The 26,173-nt window shown below is 28.6% G+C and overlaps 1 protein-coding gene across 4 annotated transcripts; it reads left to right on the top strand.

Annotated features, from left to right (window-relative positions):
• The first annotated feature begins 435 nt into the window (after positions 1-435).
• On the top strand, positions 436-24,370 carry LOC105433300 (uncharacterized). 4 transcript variants are annotated; one of them, XM_089077942.1, is made up of 5 exons: positions 436-2,031; positions 12,309-12,657; positions 14,976-15,155; positions 17,084-17,252; positions 23,181-24,370. In XM_089077942.1, exons 2-5 carry the CDS (start codon positions 12,567-12,569, stop codon positions 23,242-23,244), a joined length of 504 nt encoding a protein of 167 aa, XP_088934068.1. In that variant the 5' UTR covers positions 436-2,031; positions 12,309-12,566; the 3' UTR covers positions 23,245-24,370. The 4 variants fall into 4 exon arrangements, with proteins under 4 accessions (XP_088934068.1, XP_011646852.1, XP_088934074.1 ...); XM_011648550.3 differs by lacking the exon at positions 23,181-24,370 and adding an exon at positions 20,703-21,378 and having other exon boundaries at positions 439-2,031; XM_089077948.1 differs by lacking the exon at positions 23,181-24,370 and adding an exon at positions 21,572-23,174 and having other exon boundaries at positions 444-2,031.
• The last annotated feature ends 1,803 nt before the right edge of the window (positions 24,371-26,173 follow it).

The raw sequence follows: 26,173 nt of genomic DNA on the forward strand, positions 1-26,173 counted from the left end.
AACAATACGAGATGCTATATATAATAATAAATTAAACATAATCATCGTAATAAAGGAAACGTAAAATTTATATTTGATCTGTTGTCTTGTGAAGTGTGTTATTTTTTGCTGAATCATTTGGAATTTGAGTGCCTTATGGAAGTCGCGTAAAACGAGTGCGCGCGTCTTTTTCACATCTCCAATCAAGGTTACAATATAAGGCAAACTTTAGTTCCGAACTTGCGAGGTCATAGCCTACTGTCTTCGTTTCGACCTCGTCGCAACGATCGATAATTTAAACCATATCGATAAGCGGAAATGATGCGCGCGCGCTTGAATGGTAGAGTGACGTCACATATTCCTGGCTTGCGGTGTCCTCGTAATAAAGCGACAAGCACGATCTATAATCGGCGCATTCCGGCCAGTTTTCTAATGGAGACTCGCTGGGAAGAGGCGTGTAGTTACGACTCCCCCCATAACGGTTAGCATTCTGGATGATCCTGCATAGAACTACTGAAAAGTTGGCAGGACTGTTCCTTGCACTTAGATTTAACTACGCAAGGGTATCTTCCTCAGGGATTGAAAGTGCTGTATATATTTCTGGTGATATACGTGACTTTGTCGCTATTATTTTTCCTCAAAGAGATGGATCAAACATACATTCACCGTCATTTGCAAACGTGATTCAAAAAAAAGGTGCGGAAAAGAGAAAAAGAAGATTGCATTGATGAATCGTTGAGCCTCTTTAATCTTGAAAATCGGTTCTCCAAAGATATAATTACATACGTTTTACATTATATATTATACATTTACTTTCTTTTCAACATATTTCTACAGCAACAATTTTATTACAGTTTAGTAAACATAGGTTCTATGACATTATAATATTATATTTTTATAAAGTAAATTTCGTATTTATTGTCACTTGCAAACTTGTATTTCAATTAGACCGGGCGGAAAGGAACAGAAAGTAGATTGTTTATAATAATTTTTTCCAAAAATCAATTCTGTGGAGATAATTATATTTAATATCGTAAATTTTTTTTTGCTCGTAATATAAAATTTTACACGCAATTTTATTTATTCACTCACGTATAATTTCAAGTATTATTTAACTCATCAAAAGTTTCGTAAATCTGTTACCGACCGCGATTTCATTTTCGTTAAAGTCCGTTCAATTTCGTCGCTCTTCATTTTATTCTCTTGTCCTGGATTATAATTATTAAATTTGGTTGTGCAAATCGTAATTAACTCGAAAGTGGGACATTCAACGATGGGTTAACGCTGGCTATATCAGGGTCAGTAGTCGAACCCTGGTTTGCGCCGCCCTTGCCGCGGATTGCGTGCCGGCACGTGCGCGGTGCGCCAGAGCGCGCGTGCTACTCTCCTGTCAGATTCGCTCGTCCGTCGCGCCGCAGGCCGCAGGACGAGTTTCCTCTGGCCGCGGAAAAACCGCGGAGTCAACGCCACGTCGTGGTGCACCTGAGCGGCCGGAAACGTCAGTGACATTTAATGTCAGCACTCTCGGGACTCGTTCTCGGCGCGCTGTGAACGAACATTTCGGACCATTTCGTTTGTCTCTCGTAGGAGGCATACGATGCGCGCATAATGCGCGTGTGAAGAAAAATACGAGAGCGGAGTGCCGCCGTGGCGAGGGAATCGTGCGATAAGCGCGAGAGGCACGTGTTGTTTGCATGCGCGTAACATACGTTATCGCGGTGCCGTTATCGCGGGACGAGTGAGCGTCGGGAGCAGCAGGAAGTGTCGCCGTCACGGAGCGGGCGATTCGGCGACTCGCGACTCGCGGACCCTCACGCGACGCACGCTCGCTCATTCGCTCGCGAGAACGTGACTCAGGCGAATCGATGACGCGCCGCGAGTCGGAGTCGCGAGCGTCCAGCAGCTAGCACGCGGATGGTATCGTCTGCCCGGAGCAACGACGGCGTCTCACCAGGAGGATCATCATCGATTCAGCCTCGGCAGCGGGGACGAGTTCTTGGACGAGTATCGCGCGAGCCGAAATCACTTTGGATCACTTTCTTCTTGCAACAGGTACTTGCGACTCGAGATGCAAACCGCGATCGTGGTAGCGATTGTCTGCCCACATTGTCACATTTCTATCGGATAATTAGACCGTTAGTCGTCTATCGTCGTTCGACTTACCGTTTGATGAACAGTCATCAATTTGTCGGATACTGGATACATTCAGTTTCGATGTTCCCAGCAACAAAAGTATTTTCAAATACTTTGGCTTTTTAATCGCTTTAAAGTCGTGTTTCACGTGAACTTAATGTAAATGTTACGATAATAATGATATTAAATCGCTTGACGATCGAGCGGAAAATTGTGAAATTGTAGTATTTTCAAATGTGTTTAACATGTCTGTTCAATGTCTTTTCAACGAGGTTATAAAAGCGAAAGCTTCATTTAAGTAATTATTAAAATTATTTTTCATGGAATCTCGCCATTAGCACGCAAATGAAACTACTCTTTAAAACGTTGAATACTTTTAACCACCATGTGAGAGACATGTCACAGTTCTCTTAAGTCCGTTGATTTTTTTTACTCTCGCCTACTTTTGAGAAGAGATATATTGCGGGCAGGCAGTCGATTGAAGCCACGCGACATGGTGCATGTGCATGTCAAAGCGTGAAGATTGCATGACTTAGATAACTAGATAAACATTCGAGCCTTATCGGTCGCGCGTCCTAATCTATAATATATATATATACTGGTTTGGATTACAAGATTGCCTCGAAACAGCATGACGAAACGTTTTTCCTCGTGACTCACGTCACGCTATGTACATCAAGTGAGTTGTTCGTAAAAAAGAAAAAAAACGTGATATGAAGAACGTCTTTTGTTACCCTGGTGTCAGAAAGAATAATTAATGTTGATTAAGCGAGACGAAACAGTTTTTTCGGTTACAACATATAGTAATTCTTTATGTGTATGTTGCGTATCCTATGTATGTGTGCGTGCAAATGCGTATGCATGCGTGAGCATATGAGCGCGATTAATGTTCTACGATATTACTTATTTTTAATTATTATTATTATTACTCACTGATTATTTTTATATTAAGATATTGAGTATTGATTATAAATTAATGATGTCTATTAATTGTTGTCAATTTTCTATATTACGTTGTAAACAGAATAATTATTACTTTAATAAATTAATATTGACCGATATGTGTATATACTACAAATGTAAATGAACAGTGATATTTTTGGAATGCGATTAACTTTTATTAACATTAGTAATTTTATTAATATCGGTAAGGTAGATAATTATTAATAATGTTAATTTAAATAGATAATTAATTAAATAATGTAATAATACATTTTCAGCTTTAGCATAAAAAACGTGTCTCAAGATCGAATAATAATACAGAACTGTAAAGGGAGATATTAAGTTTTGGACCAAAGCCATATTTGAACCAAATATATAATCAGTTAATCATTGGAACATGCTTGTCTAGAAGTAGAAATTAACAATTATTTATCCTCCAGAGCTGAAGAAAGTTATGAAAATTGGGATTTTTTATTATTATTATTATTATTATTATTATTATTATTATCTAAAAACTTGAAATAGTCATATAAGTGTTTTAAACTTAAAGCATTGTATTCTTTAAAATAAAATTAATTGCATATTTATGTGTTGAAAAATGAGTGGAGAATACGCTTTTTTAGTGCACATAATATGCAAGAAGAATTTTTAATAACTCCATACAGTTTCTGCTGCTCTCTCTCTCTCTCTCTCTCTCTCTCTCTCTCTCTCTCTCTCTCTCTCTCTGTGTGTGTGTGTGTGTGTGTGTGTGTGTGTGTGTTTGTATGTATTGTTGTTTTCTGTATCTAGAAGATTTTACAAATATGTTCCAATGGTTAACTTAAACATCAGTTTTAAGTAAAAATGGCCAAAACTTAATATCCTCTTTTGACATCTTCTTTTTTACGAAAGAAAAATAATTTTCTATAATTTTTTATGCACTGAATCCGGATCTGCAAGTAGAAATGTTCTATCATTAAATTAGATCGTTAAATTTTTAAGAAAAATGAAACTATTCGAAAAACGTGTTTTTGGCTATATTTTAAAATTCGTAGTTAATAGATCTGATGTGCAAGAGATTTAAAAAAAGATTAATACTTGAATATTGTATTTTAATATGAAAATATCAAATTATTTCCTGTTGGCATCATTAAATTGCGCTTTATGTGCTTTGTTTTTAGAAGTAGATTGTAATCGCATAGTGTCAAATAGAATAATTGTCTTATATAGATATAATCATTGTCAAAATTTTAATAGTCGATACATGGGACTGACGATACTCTTTTTATTTCTTTTTATCTCTAAATACTCTTTCGAACTCGATTTAATCAACTGGTTTAATCATGGTGGTTTCATTTAAGAATAATATATGTCAGTTTTTAGAAATTTATATTAGAATCTGAAATGCTTAATATTTCAAGAACAATATCTATACATCATATTTTTATTTGCATCTTGATTAGTTAATTAATTTTATAGGCGCGTTTGCAAAGTGGAAGAAAAATACAAAATTAATAATTGAAAAACAACTAATGTTGCATATTGCCACGGAAAATTTCTTCGTTTCAACACGATCTTTTCATATTTTTATTTTTAACTCATGTTATTTTTACTTTATTTGTTAATAATATTTGCTAATTACATATTGATCTGTGAGATCTGTTGACATTTGCATTGTTCTCATCTCGATGGAATAATGGCGGCTTCACTTCCGCTGATATTAACTTTGCTAGATATCCTTTTTCTGCCTCATATCTATCATCTTGTTGGCACATATTATTGTTAAAAGAGATCGTATTCCCTTTGCTTTTCGATAATGAGATAGTTGCTTTTATTTCTCTCATCTTTCTTTTCATTTTGTTTTTTTTTGACGACTGTTTTTTTTTTTTGTAAGTAAAATATCAAGCTACGGATTAGCCTACTTACCAATTATTCTGAAGCTTTGTCGCTTCATAAAGGAAACGAGAGAGACATAATACATACATATTATTCTCCTTGACATGTCATATGCTCTCAAAAAATAAAAGAATGAATACTATGAACAAGCTTTCACGAGGACAGCTTGAATTAATAATAATCCTTATACCAGCTAGCAGCAATTAAAAATTTTAGATTATCTTTATATCGAATAGGTTGATTGAATTGTTGATATTTGTAAAAAATATAATAACAGGATATCTTATATAGAATATAGCCAGACACTACAACAGAATTAACATTTGAATCTATGGACTAATTGTTCATCAAGAATTTGTCATTCAATATTACACTATAACCGATAAATAATCGGATATTTATTTCATCATAAGCATATGCTGTGTGATAGATTAATCTCTGAGTAATATTAACAAACATTATGTATGAAATTTATGATATTGTCCACGGTAATTAATCTGGTAATTAATCATACACTAAATTAACAATTAAGAAAATAATATATGTATAAATAACATTTAAATTAAATATCTTTAATAATTTATATTTAACTTTTATGCAAATCTATATCATCTATATCATCTGTTATATTTAATTTTATAACACTTTTCAAGCAACGGAAAACAATAAGGCAATTAACATTTTTTTATTATTCAGCTAAAAGTCACACTAACTTGCGATTAATTTTGAGATAGGCCTTATATTTGCACACATACTCCCTTTGTACAATTATGAAAGAAAATCTACAATTACTTAATTATTTAATAATAAATGACATTAACAATAGATTCAGAACATATCTTAATGTAAAGTTATTCCTCTGTCTTAAAGAATTATTTGAAAAAGAAATAGAAAAAGAAAGATTTAGAAAAAAGTTTAGAAAAGAAAGAAATAATGTAAAAGATTATTTATTATCCAACTTTGTCAAACTTTATCAATTAAGAATTTAGAATTAAATATTTCTCTAATAAAATCATAAAAAAATTATCACTTTTATCAACTTTGTTAATTAAGAATTAAATATTTTTCTAATAACTTTCTAATAAAGTCGTAGAATTATGACTAATTAAATGTACGTTGTTTCACACTTAGAACGTTAGCAAAATTGCTCGTCAAACATTGACGTAATTAAATCGACGTAAGTCATGAGTCATTGAAAAATGCTAGGTTGCACGCGATAAAGGGAGCGAGAAAGGGTACGGTGTCACGCGATATTACAAAAGTATAACTATATGTATACGTACACCTGATTGTTAAATATTAATTTTTAATGCTCGATTCAAAACATATCTGTATCGCGACAATTTCTTTTTATCATAGAACTCAGTGTAAAATAGGTGAATATCCTAAATGTGATCATGAGTTTTATAAATGTTTTTTAGTGTTAATTAATTCGATTCATGTGAAGTATTTTTTAAATTAAATTAGATATATTAAACTTTGAGTAGAAAAATAATGATTTATTTTTCTTATCGTTAATTTTGAATTGAAGTGTTAAAGCTTTCTGTGTTTAATGTCTCTCTGTACGTGTATGAATATAGGTATTCTTACAGGGAAAACTTATACTTTACTTAATCTACCTGTAACAGTAATTAGGATAGGTGTGTCGAATGATGAATTTGTCGGATAACCGGATATTAGATAATCCAACATTTATTGCTACCGAGTAACTGGCTAACCAGATTTCAGCCGATAATTATAATTGAAAAAGTGAATTTAATTATTTCTAACAAAAAAAATTATAATAAGAGTTATGTACATTTTACTTTAGCGCTATTGCAGTCATTTATACAGAAGATGAAAACACTTTCAAGATAATGCAGAAATATTTTTTTCATATTTCTTAGAAACATTTTTTTCATCATTATTAAAATTATATTTTTATAATTATATTTACTTAGCTGCTATAGTATGTACATAGAAATTTTAAAACTTACGTTTTCTTTGGACATCAGGTCCAATTGCTCTTGTTGTCATTGAGCTTTTTTTATTTATTGATATAGTGCTCTCAAGTTTTAATATTATCGTGCTCGACAAGTCGATTTAAGCTATATTTCTTAACACTTTATCCACTTTCATCAAATTATGGAGAAAAGTGGAATGATATTCCAAGTTGCTTAATGATTAATATGTCTTTTATATAAACAGTAATCAATTAATGGGAACGGAACGAATATGTTTATTCCAAATAACTGTTTGACAAATTTAATATGTACAAGAAATATCTCTTAAAGCCAAGTGAAAGTGTCAAAATGAGAAGAGTATCAGTGGAATTTTTGGCTATTGAATAGAATAATTAAATTTAGCGTGTCACGCGCAGAAGATAACTGCAATTCTTGTTTTACGATACTTGGAAATGACGATACTGGTAACCGCAAACAGTTCGAACTTTGAACTTAAACTTTGAACTATTCAGATTTTATGGATCTCTTTAAGTATAATATGTATATAGATATATGGAAATAGTAACGTTGCAAATTTACAATTGTTCTGATTCGTTTAAAAGTCTTTCGTACACACACATACACACACGCACGCACGCACGCACGCACGCACGCACGCACGCACGCACGCACACGCACGCGCACGTAGTGTGACACATAAAATGACGTATTTAATTTTAAAACTCAGTAATGACAATATACAATAATTGCTATTAAAGTATATATTAAACATTACGTTGACACAAAACATATTTTACTCAGTTATTATAATCAAGCAAAATAATCATAGTAACTTGATAACAGCAAGCAATCATTTATAAATTTAAATGATGAATTAGGAAATATATATCTCAGCAAGGAAACATGAAAGATGATATTGCTCCATGACAGCGCTCGACATTGCAAAAACTATAAAGAGTGTCAGTTTTAATCCGAGCTAGAAAGTTTTATCATATTCGGCATATTCACTAGAGAACTTGGCGCATACAGATTTCCATCTGTTCCGGCCTTTGCATTATTCAATGAAATATACTTCAAAAGTAGACGATGAAGTCACAAAGTGCAGCGATGATTTTGTTGATTTGAAATCTCTAAATTTTTTTTGCTATATAATCAGGCAGACTTAGCAGAAAAATGGCAAAAAATTAATAATAGCAAAGGAGATTATTTTGAGAATTATTCTTTGAGAAAAATTTTAATGTATTTGTTCTTCTAAACAAAATCTGGATTTTGTAAAATAAGTAAACCAAAATAATTTATATATGTCTAATAAGTAGAATCAATTTTTTTCATTCAAAATACTGTGAAATTATCGAGTAAATATCAACAGTAAGAACAGATGGATTAAAGCTGTTGAATAACGAGTAACTATAAGCGACAACTTTTACGCAGCTTGTAACAGTAAATCAATTCATGTATTAATATTTAAACTCTCTCGAACTGTCAGAAGCAGCTTCTTTACTCGTAAAAAGCAGTAGAAACACGTCGTCGACTCGAATATCGATTTGTCAGTTTTTTTACAATTATGACAAGATGTTACTTTGACATTTTTTTAAATATAGGCTTTTTAAGGAATATCGATCGAAAAATCAAAACTTTTCAATCTATTTAAAAATTAAATAGAATATTAAAATAAAATTAATATCACATTAAAATTTCAAACATCAATTGATTGTGTAATTTTTAAGAAAAAGAAAACTAAAATTAGAGTTTTATGCATTGGATCTTATAATCGATGCATTGAACGATTGATATATTATATTACATTAATTTTTAAAATATCGTGAGCTACATAAAAATTATATAAATAATTAGAGCTAATTTTTTTTACATGTAAACAATTAATCATCTATGCATTTCTTCTATGCAATTTTTTTTATATAAAAATAAAAAGCTGATAAAATACATTTATTTGATGCGTTAACAATTAATTTTCAATATTTCACAATGTGCAACTTGATCAAAAATGTCAACCTCATTTTTAGAGTGCAATATTATCAAATGATTGATAATCATTGAATATGAAATATTAAATTATTCGTATTTTCTAATAATAGAATATTAATATTATGATCCAAAATTAAAAATTAGTACTCTCAATGTTATTTTTTTATTCAAAATAAATCGTAAAATAACCTTTCTTATTATTAAAAGATTTTCATATACTTGTTGATAGTATTGTTAATGCATAAAGATAGGCGTATCCTTCTTGCCATCTATTTCTGCAAACAATCGAATGTAAATTCTCCTTAAAAATGCTTTTAACACGATGCCCTTTAAAGATATTGTTCGCCAAATAACTGACGATATATGTCGATATTTGCACAATAGTCATATCGCATTTCTTTTTCAGAAATTTAATATTTTTTATCGGATTAAATTGTATTTTCCAAAATGCTACGAAAAATTCGCATTACATCTACTTCGATGATTGACTAAAACTAACCAAAGAGATAAAAAGATAAATAATAAAAGAAATAACATAACTATAATCAATATCAGTTTTACTTAAACTTTTAAATAAAAGATATTTCCATTGATTCCAACTATATTTCCATTTATTATTCATTTTTATATAAGTTATCATTGTGTTCTTAATTGTACAATAATATCAACGTCATATCTCATAATTTTTAAGGAAAAGATTATTTGAAAATGGACAAAATATCAAATTTTGTTTATTCTTTCTGGTAAAAATAAATTTTTTGCATATATCTAAGCTAAAATAATTTTTTAATATATTTAATATTTATTATAAATATCTTATAAATCTAACTGAATATCGTATAAATATCTAAATATCTAAAAACTGTGAATATAATCCTCTCATAATATAATAAATAATTGGAAATGGATAATCAAAAAATAACAAAAAATTTTATTTCTATTTTTATTTATTACAAGCACTAATAGCACTTTCTGTTTACAGCCTTGAAACAAACAAAGAAAAAGAATTGCAAAGAATATGAAAGTGTGATAAATATAGTAGTATCCAACCGGTTTTGAATCATTTTTCTCTAGAATCATATTCTTATTCTTTATGTATTTTTTTCAATGTGCTAAAGAGAGCAACATTTATAATTATTTAATTTTTAAAAAAATGAATCATAATTTGATGATTTTCTGCGAAAATATTGTAATCTCATCAAAAATTACAATCAATTAATATTTAGAAAGAAATTATTTAACAAAGGCATCAGTCAAAATATGATCACTTTTATAAGAAGAAGAATAAAATAATATTTTGAATATGTTGATTCAATGATAAAAAAAAAATGTAAAGATAAATAGTTCTATCTATGATTTTGCAAGTGCTTTCTTACCTTTAACAAAAATAAAAGTTAATGACAAAAAGTATTTTTTTAAATTTACAATAAATAAATGAAGGATAATACATATAGAAGTAGATAAAAAGAAAATATATTTTCTATTATTATTGTAATGAGAGGAGAGCGAGAGCGATTATATTGTGAAATGAGTATAAATCTAGCTTAATAATTTATAATTTCTACGTATGCTTTAAATTAATCTATGTAAATGGGCGATGACTTATTTATTTGTCCTAGAACTTTTTTCTACTCTCATGATAAATATAGGTAGAAAAGAAGGATATAAACCGGGATTGGGGATTACGAATGGCGCTGTTTCGTTTCCAGAAATTTTCCAAAGGCACTTTGATAAATAGCATCCAGCATCGTACAGAGAAACACTCCCCAATCTACGTTCACCAAGAGTGATTTATATAACCAACAAATCTTTCGCATTAATCTACTGTAAATTTGTCGATTAATCAGATAATAAAGAGCTACTGTAACTTGTAACTTTTTTCTTTAATATCTACTAATACATCATATGGCGTTATAAAAATATTCTATTATTCAATTCCATATATGTAATGTTCATAATAGGTTATGCATGTGTTTTATGCATTATGTGGGATATGTAATAATCTAATATTTATAAAAATTTACTTGTTTAGAGAAAGATAAAAAGAGCGCCAAGTACACGTCTAATGTTATATAAAAAATTTTTTAATACAAAAGATTTCATGTAAGTAAAAAACTGGCGTCAAGTTGCAGTCATTAATTAAGAAATTAATTTAAAAATCTTAATTACTAGTTGACAAACTTAATTTACTCTATAAAAGATCATCATAATTATTTGAAAATTATTTCTTATTGCACATCGAACAACACATTTTTTTATGGTCAGTCAATCAATAATTCGTTGCGATAATAGCATAGGATTAGAGCAAAACGTAGAAAAAAAAAAAATAAAGACGAAAAATATAGCAAATATTACGTGCAATTCGATAACGTTGTGATAATCAGGAGCGGGATCGAGTCTATACGGCAACTATATAATATTCTTACGAACTAGACCTATTACCGAGAGACATCGACTACACTATCGATCTACAACATTACACGCACCATATGTGTACTGTAAGCAAACATCGAGAGTATGCGCGCATTTTAATGCGCGTATTTGACATGAATAAAGAGTATAAAATATGAGATTTCTACAACAGAGAGCCAGAAAATTTGGAAGATCGTGCATAATACGACACAAATGAGCATTTTTCATTCGATAAAAAAATTTGTTTATAAAAGAACTTACTTTCCAATTGTCTTATATTTTTTATAAATAGATATTACGTTCTGGAAAAGATGTGTGTGTTTGATTACTTGTAATGTTATGTAATCAGTAGAAATTTCCAATAAAAAAGTATAAGAAAAGTTATAAAAGTTTATTGTTACTAATATTCACTACGGTTCGTTACTTTGGCAACAATACTCGCAAACAATACTGTATTTCGTTATGAATAGATCGGAGTACATCGACCACAAAACTTGAGCACATGTAAACTCAGATAAATGGCAAACCAGGCAATTTAAGCCGGGAGAAGGCTTTCTTTGTTCTCTTGGGTTTGTAATTCGGATGGAGCTAATTATGATGTTTCATTGTTCATACATGCACGCACGCATTTCTATGATAAAGTTAATTTCTTGATTTTTTTTGAAAAAAGGAAAATATATATATATATATATATATTAATTTCGATCAAATACTACGTTATATAATTATTTAACTGTTTTACAGTTATAATATAAAGTCATATATACAATATTATTTTTTATTTTTCAGAATTTAATTAAAATTTTAATGAAAAAGAAAATTCAAATTTTCTCTCACTCAAACAAAAAGTTATTATCAAAAATTAGAGCTATTTATGATCAAAGTGATTATTAGATATGTGTTCTCTTAGAGAAATCTTACAACTTTTAGCTTACATTTTCTTTCAGTATTTTTTTGAACTTTTTCACGTTTTAAATATCTTATCCCTAGTACATTTTAATGTTACTCTATCTATAAAAAAAATTTTTTTTTTGACAGGACAAGAATCGACGAAGCCCTACTGATGACGAATCCCTAGTTGGATTATTATATGATCTTGGTGACCTGGGCATGGTTTTAGTTGTGACGGCGGGGCGATGACGCTCAATCACCGTCCGCCGTCATCAGTAGGAGTCCCTCAGGACTCACCAAACTTCCCGTTTCCGGACCTGGTCTCAATTTTGACCCGAATCTCCGACGATTGCTGCTATCCAACGAAAAGTATCGTGAAAGCACGTGTTACATTTGGAGGGAGATATGAGAGACCACTCTCATCATTACCGAGATCACGGACACGCCATGCCACTCGAGGAGGTTCAAGGACTGTTACTTCCTCCCTCAAGAACAGGTGGGTTGTCGCCGCTTTGTGGCGCGATTTTTTTCCGTCTCTAAATTCCATTTTTAATATAGAAAAACAAAACGACAATCTTTGTAGGGTATTTTGAATAATCTTTATGGAGAAGAAAATCATATTAAAATTTAGAATGTGCCGGATAAGGAATTTGTTGGATAATTCGATACCGGACATCCAACATTTATTACTATCACGTAACTAGATAACTGAATGGTAATAAACTTGTAATAAACTTGTTTATACGATAATTACACGAAAAGACTGAAAAAAATGAATTTAATTTTAATTTGTTACAATAAAAGAATGGAAATTATAAAGAAAATTATAATAATTTTTAAATGTATTTTTTAACTTTAATCACAACAGTCATCACACTTATTATACTAAACAGATTAGCAAGCAGATTATAATGCAGAAATATCATATTCATATTTTTTATGAAAAATGTCAAAAATATGTAGCAAAATATAACATACAATAATTATTAGTTAGTTTACTTAAGCTTACATAACGATCTTAAATATAAGAATGGACTATGAATATCGGCCTTCGTTTCTTTTTAATATAATTTATATATGCTCTCGCACATTGTTATATATATAGTATAGATTAAACAAAGATATAGATATCATTTCATTCTTTCTCGGATTAATGTTTAATATAGGCGTTATATGGTAGTGCGCGTTCCACGTGTATTACTGTATTTCAATGGTCTATTTTAAATGGTACGTGCTATTAATTTATTATTCATTATATTTGAAATTCAAATTTTAAATATAATATTATGATTAAATTGTGAAATAGTAGCTCGATTGAATATCGCTTAGTTGCCAAATATTCGGCACATCTCTAATTAAAATATCAAATTGTATGTAAATCATCTTTATTATATTAAATATTTTAGTTGTCTTTTAATTTAAAGAGATTATTATTTATTCTTTTTCTAAAACCTGCATAAGTAATCTCCTGTAATGTGAGCACACGATGGCGGGGTAAGATTTTTAATTACGCGTATACGCAATAAGTACATTCTTATTACATCAACTATAAAAATGCTAATGTAAATTACGATAGTTTTAGGTAGGAGAGAGATTAAGAAATACAAAGATTTAGCTTTATTATTGCGCTTTGGGGAGGGGGGATTAAAGGCAGGTTATATGAGATGCGTTATATGTCGAGAGTTCCTGCGTGTAGACGTAACATATATTGAAATGCCTCGACCCTCTTATTGAACTTTCATGAAAATTCGTCCTGAATTCTGCCGATGGCGGAAAGCACACGTACGCATATAATTCGTGTGGAAATTTTAGTTTTACGAGCACGGGTCTGAAACCATAAAATTTCAACATTTCTCTTTATTACTATTTGCCATACATAAAGATTGGTAGCGGTTTATGATTTCAACTGTATATTTGCCCAAAAAATATATATAAAAATCAATTTTTATGGAAGGCCATTTAAAAGATCAAATAAAATGTAAAGTTATTATTCTATATATATATATATATATATATATATATATATATATATATATATATATATATTCTAGATATTCATATTATATACTTCCTATTTTTCTAATTTATTTTCAATAATATAGCTCTGCTTTATAGTAGGAAAAAATTTAAGAATGTATTATAATGAACAATAGTAGAATATATTTCCGAAACAATGACTTTTTAATAAGTTTATTTTAATAATAATTATTAATATATATAAATGAAGCATATAATGTTCTATTTAATATATTAAATAATTTATGATGTTAAAAAAGTTATGTATAAAACATTATTTACACTCATGAAAGACTATTTTTATTTTCTATTATAGATTATTATAGATTATAGATTATTACATGTTAATATTACATAAATATATTTTTGACGAATTTACTAGTAAATAAAATGAATTAAAGGAAGATATCTAAAATGTAGGATAATTAATTAATCAAAGAAAATCATGTAATGATTCTCTTTATTCAATTACTAATTTAATAATTTCTGAAGCGTATATTAATAATAAAACAATCTTCTAATTGAAATTTAATTAAAAAATTATCTTTATAAGTGGTCACAATCTAACGTTTAATATTGGCACGATGTTGGCGAATTTAAAGAGTTTTTAGAGTGATTTTTTTATTTCAACTTAAAACTAACTGGCTCCCTTTTCTTGCCCTATTAAGTTCATCCTTCAATTTCGATACGAGTAAACAATGGGATATCTACCTTCTTCTCGCAATGAATATCATTTATTTGTAATGAGTTAATTTATCGTGGTCTCCTCTATTTTTTTCTCTCTCTGTTTTATGGCAGGTAACCGGGGACCTCTGAATGTGACAATCGTACAGGTTGGCAGAGGAAATGGAGGCGGTGACGAGGGCGGAAGTGATTTACTGAGGTTAGAACCACCATCGGATTTCAGACCGGCTCCTTCGCTCTTATCTAACGCCAGTGTTACCTTGCAGTCTGACAACAACGATACTTTGGTTGGAGGTAAGAAAAAAAAATATATTACATTACATTATACGTCTTTCAAAAATTGTTCACATTTTCGAAATTTATCAATCTCTGTAGTTTCGATATAAAGGAAATAAAGTTTAATAGTCATTATCATTAATTACTTATGATTTCGAATCTTTTTCTTAAGTTTAAGTTTGATCACAGAAAGTTTCTCAATTTTTCAATGCATATTTATATCATTTTCCAAATTTTATATTAATGAATTAAAATATAATTATTAGACAACATGATAATATAATCAAATATATAAAATGTGCCATTATTTTTTTTTTTAATGTAAGATATATATGTAAGATTTATCAACATACATTATGGAAATGCATAAAATCCAATGAATGTCTTATTCTAACTATATTAATTTGCAAATCTTAATCTTTTTTTTAAATATTTTTGCATATTTATGCATGTTGCAACGAATCAATAGCGCGGACATTATATGTCGACTACTAATATATGCAGGAATCGGAAATTGGCTACAATGTAGAACCGCATATGAACATGTAGTATCTGCCCACAAAATTTCAAATCGATAAAATTTGATATAGTTTGTAAATTAATTCTGTTAATTTAAGCATCATTAATATGTAGCAGTCAATTGAATATTGTACAAAAAGAAAGTTTATGAATTAATGAACAATTAATTTTAGATTTTATATAGCTTTTTTATATATTGTAATACACACAAAATTATCTTTTCAAAAAAGGTAAAAAAATGACGTTAAATTCATGCACCTTTTATCATTTTTAATTATTTTCTATGTAAAATTTATTTTATAGAAAAAGTTTCACATTGAATGATGAATTTATCTTTTCTATAAAAGTTTCGATATCAATTTTAAAATCTTAAGAATGATTTTATCAAAAAACTAAAATTAATTTGTAATTATCACAATAAAATCTAACATATTAGTATTAAAACTAAATTGTACAAATTGTACTAAATTGACATTCAAAATTAATGCTAACTTGTAATTGTCGGAAAAATCGATAAAAAAAGTAAATCTAAAAAGAAATAAAAAGATTTTATCAATTAATTAAAAGTTAATATTAATTTGTAATCAATTAATGTAATCTTTAATTGTATCAATTAAATCCAGAAAATTGCATTCTTGTTTCAAATGATTCTATGTAATTCTTTTAAAGAAATATCTATTTCTTATCTTGTTCTGTATATCTTATTCAAATTAATTAAAATAATATTATGAAAAAATGGATATGAGTTACTTTATGTTTTTTTATTTGCATAAAAAAGTAAATTTCTTCAAATAAAATATTTTGTCTTTTTTATTTATCTTTTTTTAACCGTGTAACGTATAGTAGTATAGTGGTCATCAATAATTACAATTTTTCGGGATTTTATTCCTACCGCATATATTCTTTAAATATTGACTATCGAGTCATGGTCATTTTCAGTCTGCGCGCAGATAAATCGTGTGATGTCATATCCTGTAACCGGAAACATTTTAGCAGGGAGCTTTCGGTTACAGACAGTTTACTAAGGATCGATAAAAGAAAAATTAAGGCTAAAGTGCATTAAGAATAGACGCACAAAAGTCAAAAGAAACGATACATTAACATTTTGTATCACAAAAGTATATTCAAAGTATAAACATTTAGTCGTGTACAATTACGCCAATTTATTATTGTGGCAAATTTCTATCTTTTTTACGAAAATATATAAAAATAAACTTTTATAATAATTAATAGAAAAAGGCATGATTTAGATTAGGTTTCAGAGTATATACAATTAAATTTGGAATTTAAGTTAAATTGTATAGTGAATGTATTGATTTTGTATGCGTGCGCGCGCGTGTATGTGTGTGTGTGTGTGTGTTGAGTTGTGTGCGCGTGTGTAATTGAGTTTTAAATATGATAAAGAAAGTAAAATTGATAATTTTTAGGTGTCGATCCAAGGCTATTGCTAGGAACTGGTGGTGATCGTAATACCTGGGAAGGCCGTTACCACGAGAAAGAACATCGACGTGCTGGGAAAGCCACTTTCCAAGGTCAAGTTTATAACTTCCTGGAGCGTCCTACTGGTTGGAAGTGCTTCCTATATCACTTCTCTGTGTAAGTATTCACGACGTCTCGTATACGTATGTGATTTAGTATAGCTTTTTGATGGAGCACTGACAGCATGTTGCATTGATATCCTTTGACGTCATAACATTTGTGAAATTATGCGAAAGTAAACTCAGCGAGAGAATGAAATTCACGTAGGTGCATTCTTCTCGGAAAGGTATGTTTTATTTTTTTGTTTTGCAATGACTATCGTATTTATCTAATGCCTTGTATCGTATAATGAACCCAATGAATAAAATGAAGGAAGAGTTTAAAACATATCGTGAACCTGTTCATTCATCTATTCGTTCACATTATCAATCGTTCTTCACGCTCGATATGTCAAAGAAGGATTTAATATACTTGGCGGTACTGTAGGCATCAATCTTTATTGTCACTTAATAAATATTATTATATACATATAATATAACGCTTCAAGAAAGATGGATGATAATTCCAAAATTTCTCTTCCCTTCAAGGAGATCTGATATATAAATAAGGAGGTGTTGTATATACTGTAGGTGACCTTTAAAAATAAATCGAATCTAAAATAGAGCGAATCTAAAATAGAGCGAATACTTAATTTAGTTATTATCATAACTAAAAAAATTTATTTCCACTTTTGCAATAATGCTTTTGTTGCATAACTTAAACTCACGAGGCGAAGAAGAAGTGAAAAAGTTATAACATCGTAATTTGAAATTGACTACAATAATAAATCTATACGTTTCCGCGTATTATATTCCCGGATCATGGTTTATAGTTGATGTTATAGCAAGAAAAGCGCGATTGTTTATTAGAAATTTATATGACGGACGAAATATTTCCGTCTTTATGCTTCCCCGGAGTATTCTCTAGGATATGTCGATAAGTAATAAAGTTTTATCGCCATGTGGACGCAATTGCCTATCGGAATTTATTGTAAAAAGTTGAAAAAGAAGTATTAATGTAGTACAGATTAGATTTGAATATAGATAAATAATATAATATATACGCAAGTATTTTTTAAATTGTATTGTAAGGCTGTTTCAGAATTCCCACGATGCAATAAAATATTGCAATAACAAAAAATATAACAAGTCACATCTTTTCTTATTGTTTTTTGGACTTTTAGGATATCTACTAATTGCATAGAATTATATTTTTCTATGTTTAGAAATTCCTATAACTCGCGTAGCTTAGATTAGATACGCATAGATGGCAGACCCCATACTGATATTTTCTACTAGATTTGATCAATATTCACGTTTTACCATTCATTTAGGATATATAGGAATCTGTATTGTATAAGCATGTAATTTTTATTCTAGATGTTTTATTGTTAAATATTTGATATCCCATATGTATGTATTATAGAGTTCAAAAATTCATGTGATAATGATATACTTATTAATAAAAATCATCAGAGATTTAGAAATTTTTTAATTACAAATATTATAGAGAAAAATATAGTTGCAAATTATATATTACGAAATTATATATTACGAAATTATTAAAACAATATAATTATAAATTATATTTCTTTTTCTTTTTATTGGATTAACACATTGATCTTTTCTTAATCTTTCTTTATGTAATGTTTTTCTTTCTTTGGCTGTATTTTGATCGATGCTTTGATGCTTTTTTTTAAATAAAATTTTAAATTTTGTCATAATTAGCTGGAAGAAACTTTATATTTTTGCAACGTTGCTGAAATTATAATTTTCTGAAATCAAACAATTAAATTACATTATCATTTATTTCTAAGGAAATAAAATAAATTATAAAATATAATTTAATACTTTTGAAGAAAAAAATATTTAAAAGACAAAGAATATAATTTTACAAAACACCTTTAAAATGCAATTTAGATATGTAATATTACATATTTTGCATTGATATTCTTTTTCTTTTTGTTTAAATCAAGGTTTCAATTAAAACTACAAATAAAGCAGTTACAAATTAAGAATACTGTCATATGACAAACTATATACAAATATAAAACGAATTTTTTAAATTATTTTTATTTTATCGTTTGATTTTAATTATTGACATCACAAAGAATTTATATGTTTAATTACTTTTAAATATTTAGATATATTCAAAAATTATTTTATATATTTCGAAAATATATAAAAAATTATTTATTTTAAGTAAGAATTAAAAAAATTGCTACCATGATTATTTTCAAATACGCTTTTCTCTTAATTATAATCAGTGAATTTAAAATCAATTTTTTTTTAACGAGAGTTGGGACAAATCACAACTTTTCAATTTTTAATATTTAATATATCTTTTAATATATCTTTGTAACTAAGCATCGCAAATTGAAATTCTTTAATAAAGTTGAATTTATATGATATATAATTAATAAATATGTTTTTGTTACTTACTTTTATTAAAGTTTTTTTTTTATAAAAAACGCTTTATTTTGTAAGTACTTAAAAACAATCAAGTGCTTTTATATTTTCAGTGAGAAGACATTCTCTAAATTAACTAAAAAAACCTATAGAAATAAAATTAACACAATTTAATCTTATATCTTCAGAATTCTATATGTCATTTTATATGAAAGAATTTGTGATTTATGTGCAATTTATTAAAAATTATATTCAAACAGTTATACAATGTTGTTCAAGTAAAAAATCTACCATAGTCTTTTAGAAGCTTTTTTTCTTCTAAAAAGGTATACAATGATTTATTCATTCACGCAATTCCAATTTTTCAATATTACATTTTAACATTCAAGCATTTTATTGACGATATGATGTACATAATCAGCAGATTTGCGTTATCATAATGATGTTGTTCGTCATTTCCTTTTTATATTAGATATGTAGTGGTATATTGAGAGATAAAAAGAGGATGTAGATATTGATATTAGGGTCCCTTTACTATTGGGCGAAAGAAAATGTACTAGGGTTGCCCTGCTAGGTGATATTCCGTCATCATTCCTTGACACTAAATGACATGTGAGGTGCGTGGGACAGGAATAAATTTAGTATTACGCAATGGAATCTATACACCTTTGTTAAGTCAGAAGGTTACTATGAAAGGAGGTTATTTTGAAAGGAACTTGTCACTTTATAACCGAAAATATTAACATGCATTACCAAGAGATTTTATGATATACAATTCATCATTTTTTATATTTTTTTACAAATATAAAATATTTATAAATATTTAAAACATAGTATCGTATAATTGTATACATTTACATTTTTAAAACATACATTTACATGATATATAATTATTTCTTGGTATAAATAAATTACTTAAAGCAACTTTCTCAAAGTCAGTTTTTTTTTTTTTTATAAAATCTTCTGTATATCTGATTATCATATAACAATAAATTCTTCTGTAAAAATCTTTTCAAAGTGCAAACGCACTTTGAAAATAAAGCTTTGCGTTTGTAAACTTCGTAGCAACTCAATTATTGATGTAACAAAGCCTACGTTATACTTGCAACACGTGTTGCAGACTGAGCGCAGCAAAGAGGGACAACTTTGTAAGAAAAGTGGGACTATGATAAGCTCATTTTGATGTTATTGCTACAATTCTACAATGTATAAAAATAAGACAGGTATATTCATGACACAAATTTTTCATATAAGCTTTTTACATTTTGTTTGAGTAGTGAAAGGACAATTTCAATTTTTATGACAAATTAAGATTCCATAATATTATATACCTATTATATACCCATAATTTATGGCAAGTTGTATAATACGTAACTTTGATAATCTTGTGATAAGTCATGAAAAAATAAACTCTTTTCTTATGTAATATATATATATATATATATATATATATATATATATATATATATAGAAAAATATATACAATTACAAAATTTATTAATATATTATTTAAACTTCAAGATTGTTTGTAAAATACAGCCATGAAATGATTTTAATTATTTGTGAAAGAAATTATTTTGATTGTATGAGAAAAACATTATCCGAAAAAATATAAATTTTCTTTTATAATTGTGTAAATGTTCTTGTATTTGTAACGTAACGTTATCGAAATATGAAACGATATATAATTTGTTTGTATCACTTTTTTTATATGCATTTTATTTTGGAGATATTATGAGCCAAACTGTGTTGCATGCGAACACGAAACGAAATATATGTCATTCAATAATTTATAACCATTCTAACCATGTATTTACTCTTTTCCTCTCTTTCTCTTCCTCCTTTATTTATTTATATTTTTGTGTTGTTTTATTTATATCTTTGAAATACGTACGAATAATACGTAACTTATTCTCATACGGAAATCCAAGATAGTAATCTTGCGATGGCTTTAATAATGCTGAACAAATTTTTATTGATGCTCAACAGGATGTTGTAGAGCGAAGGTATATTAAACCGCTAACTCAGACAAAAAAACAGAAATAGAAGCTTGTTGGAAGCGTGACAGTGAAGAGTGTTAATAAACGAGTCTCCTCGTCTTATGATCGCTTGCGGTAACGTACGATAGCATAACTGTAATCTGCGCATGAAACCCACAAATTCCGCATTGCAGGGGAGCATTGCTATATCGCCGATGCAAAATCGACGAATGTCATTAATTGTCACGACCTTTTCTATACAGTCGTTGTTCTATTTTTCAATAGGTTAGATATAGAAATATATTCCATGCCATAAAAATAGCCGGACTTCGAGGAACTGCTTCTGATTATTATTAGACCAAACTTATCAAATCTTATTAGGAACGAAAACGTCTGCTTCTTAAAAAGTTTCAAGAAACTGTTAAATTAAATAAATTTCTTTGTGGCTGCACAACAAAAATCAATTTTTTTGTGTAAAATAACTTTTTTCTAAAATAAAATTTCATTGTTTCGATTTTGTTTTTTGAATGGTTCGTTGTATTTCTCATGAAATGAAGCAAATAATTAATAATTTGATATAAGTTTAATAAATTTTACTTTATTAATAATAATTAATTTGTTAAATTAAAATATAATGTCAATGTGCTAATTGAATTCACTGCAGTCTTTCCATCGAGAAAAAAAATTAATCTCTTTCTTTTCAAAAATGATTTGATTCAATGGCTTTATTTAGAGTTTAATATACTGCTATGCGTTAATTTAATAAAAAATAAAATTTAAGAATTTTAAAAATATTTTATATACGTTGCATGTGTTCAACATCGTTTGTTGATACAAAGTGCTTAACTGCTACTTAAGTGTCATTGTGCATTATTATGCATATATCGCTTGTTACGCATAAATGCAATAAAGAGGTGAACTTGAATCGATCAACATGTTCAGCCATCATGACGTATTAGAAAAGTAGTACAACTTGATACAGAAAAATTCCGATTCTCGTAACAATTCATTTTTCATATTTGCATTTACCTCAGCAGCGTTTAAAAACAGATGTACTTTATCAAAAGCTGCTTACCTTTAAATCTCGCTTTTAGCTTTAGAAAACTTTGCAAAACTTTTATCGTTCATCTCGTTCTGTTGTCAGGTATTTAAAAATACTACATTTTAGCTTTTAAGTTTTATTCCTATTTAAACTCGCAGTGATACTATATATATATATATATATAACTCGGATGGTTGTATGGAAATCTGAAATCAACAAGAAAAGGAAATTTCTGCAAGAGAGAGTTTACAATATTATTTTATTTTTCGTTTTTATTATTTTATCACAGACGTTGTGATCGGATATAGAATCAAATTTTCAATGCGGAATGAAAAAACAAAATTTAATATTTTGTAAAAACATTATACGAAATTTGAAAGTCTTTTTTTTAAACGTCGATCGAATTTGTATATGCTCATATGTTTCTAAAAATTTATAAGGAATCAGAAAGATTAAGAAGTGTCGGAGTCTCGGAAATGCGCAAGGAATTATACCGGAAAGATTCAATAGCATTGAAAGAAAAGTAGTAAAAAGTATAAATAGGTTGTCGGCAAATTGGCAGACAAATTTGTTCCAGTGCGTCGTTCGACAAAGAGAAAAAAAAAGATGAAATTAACTTTTCTCTCTTCCATGTTTTGTGAGAAAATAAAATATCTCGCGATCAAATACATCTATTGAGAAAACGGCGCGATGTCGATGTGCGATCTGCGTACGGAGGAGAAGAAGAAGAGAAGAATGAGCAGGAGGAGGAAAAAGCAAGCAGCGTGCAATGAAAACTGTGACACCGTCGGCACGCCAAGGCTTGGTGACCCGCAAACAGCGGGACACTATTCTACAAAGGCCGTCCGTCAAGCATCAATAATGTAGAAGGGTCATAGCGTGGCCTTGCCGCGAGATATCGACCCGCTCGCAAATATCGATTACTTCCATCCGCGTGGTTCAAGATGCTGCCATACAAAGCAATTTTCATTCTCGCACATGCATACATAATAAGAATTATATCACATTCAACAAATGAGCCATAATCCGTTCCATAACTGTGATCCTTGTTACGATTATACAAGGAGTCGCTAAAGATACATTACTAAACATTAATAAACATTCACAAAATTTTTTACTCGTCAAATTTTATGTATAAGCGGCATAAATTATCCTTATGCTATAACTCGATTCTATAACTTAAAAAATTTTTAAACCTTGTGTGAGGCAGTGTTTTTCACAAGAAACACAAGTTGCTTTTATTGCTAGTAAAAATAAGAAAAATATGAAGAAAAATATACTTGAAGATAAAGTTTATGAGAAAATTTAATTGAAAAGGAAAAAGTTTTAACGTGCAACTTTTATAACATCCTTAGAAATTCAGAAATAATTTTTTTATATTTTTGTCTCATATATAAAATTCGTTAATTCTAAATTTAGTTTGATATGAAATATTATTTGGATTATATAGTTTGTAAAATAAGATATGCAATTTGCTTATCAGAAAAATAGGAAAATAATATAAATAAAGAAAAGAGAAAGGATTATAGAATTGTTGTTCCTTAAATGCTGTCTTGTATGCGTATGTATGTAAAATTTAATTGTAAGGAAAAAGTATGTTTTGTAATTGTAATCTTGATTTCAATCAAATAAAGAAAATTTTTGATGGTTTTAAAATCGATAATAATCTCGTATAATTAACAATTATTATACATATAATTGTTAATTTTGTACAATTAACAATTATCTTATAATATACATAATAAATTATTCATAATAGTGATAAAAGTTGAGTTTTATTTGAATTTTATTTGAGAATAAAATAAGGACAAAAGAGATGTTTGCGAACAAATAGATATATAATAGAATTAAATTACAGTCTTCATATGCATATTTTATTTTAATCCTTTTGCTAGGGTAAAATAAGGCCGAAAAGGATATAATACGAAATGATCCAGCTGCGCAAACATATCTACGAGCTGTACTTATCTGATTGTTATAATAATAAAAGTGAAATATCTGTTTATTTTAGTAAATAAATGAAAGCAATTATTGTTATAAAATTTTATTTAGATGACTGCTATTAAAGTTATTTTTATTAAGAAAAGGCTTCAACTCAGAAATTTAGAAAATTATATAACTTTGTCAACAGATAAAAAGTATCTCGATGTATAGTAATGTGCTAAGTTTGTTTGATATCCAAATTTTTAAAGGAATAAAATTAACCTCCTAAAATTGTCCATTTTTCATTTTTGTCTTATTATATTTATCAACAAAAGAAGATAGAACAAAATTTGATAATGAAAATTTATTTTTTTAATGAAACTTATTAACTAGAAAATTTATCACTTTAAAAAATTATAAATAAAAGATGTATAAACAACAGCTAGAGGAATATATTCTCAATATATTTATTTTTATTTTTTTCAATATGACTTTTTTAGAAGAATACTTTATGATATATGTTTTACATAATTTTGAATTTATTTTGTTCTCTAAGATGAATTCGGACAGTAAACAAAAATAGTGTATTATATACCAAAATATTTTTTATGTATTACTTAAATTTTATTATATTTTGACATTTCGACATTTTTTAGGGATCTTACCTTTGTTGTTAATAATAAATAATTGATGTAAACTTATAGGTAGAATACATTTAATTATAAGAAACATGTAATTGAAGATTGAAAAGTTATCTTTGTCAAAAGTTGATTACAAAAGTTGATTACAAATTGTTTTAAGAATTCATTGATAACGTTATAAGTTATGAAATATTGTACATATCTTACTATAACTCATATTTATACATAGAAAAACATATTTGCCTATCTGATAAGGAGAGTCAGATAATAAAAGATCATCGATGTCAAAGCTATAATAAGCAGTCAAGTTATCTAAGTTCACCAAAAAGACAATGAATCGAAATTGCAAAAGAGTGCAACAAAGCGTAAGGGGGCAGAATATTTTTCTAATTTTTCAGCGTTCTGTTTTTGTATCTCTCTTCCTTTCTTTATTCTTCTTTTTTTTAATTTTCTCTTCAGCACTTTTTTTATTCCGCATATTTACCTTATCAATAGAATTTCTCTTCTCTTTTTCTATGTTTTTCCTTTTCTTTCTCTTTTTTCCATTTGACCGTTTGCTCTATTCTATAGCGGGTGTTTATCGATTGTGACGACTCTATAAATAGATGCGCGGCACGTCGGCGATATTTAGCATTTCGCAACGAACTACTCGTACCGGCTGCGTACAGTCTGCCTGCATGTTCGTGACACGACAAGTGGGTGACACGATGTCAGATCTTCTGCGAGGAAAAAAATGATGAGGCCACGTGGAACGTTAAGCGCTATTGGTGTCCGGCGTTTGCACGGCGTTTATCGTCTTTTGTCAACAATCCCATCCCAAATAATGTTTCTTTATGATTGACACATCGATGAATGCCAAACGATGACGCTGTCGTTTCAATGTAAAACTACGTATTATATTTCGTAGAAACAACTTTAAACTGTGAGGAATAGTAGGGCAATTGAGAATCGGCGCTGTAAACGATACGCAATTATTTTACGATTAAAACTTCGTTTATTAACAAAA

The sequence above is a fragment of the Pogonomyrmex barbatus genome, unplaced genomic scaffold (genome assembly GCF_055798465.1).
Source record: "Pogonomyrmex barbatus isolate J1 unplaced genomic scaffold, ASM5579846v1 scaffold1, whole genome shotgun sequence".
NCBI lineage: Eukaryota > Metazoa > Arthropoda > Insecta > Hymenoptera > Formicidae > Pogonomyrmex > Pogonomyrmex barbatus.

Excerpts from the sequence above, each read along its gene's own strand:
- LOC105433300 (XM_089077942.1), top strand. The coding sequence starts at position 12,567 with ATGAGAGACCACTCTCATCATTACCGAGATCACGGACACGCCATGCCA. Across the intron at positions 12,658-14,975 it reads ACTTCCTCCCTCAAGAACAG|GTAACCGGGGACCTCTGAAT; the intron begins GTGGGTTGTCGC and ends GTTTTATGGCAG. Across the intron at positions 15,156-17,083 it reads CAACGATACTTTGGTTGGAG|GTGTCGATCCAAGGCTATTG; the intron begins GTAAGAAAAAAA and ends GATAATTTTTAG.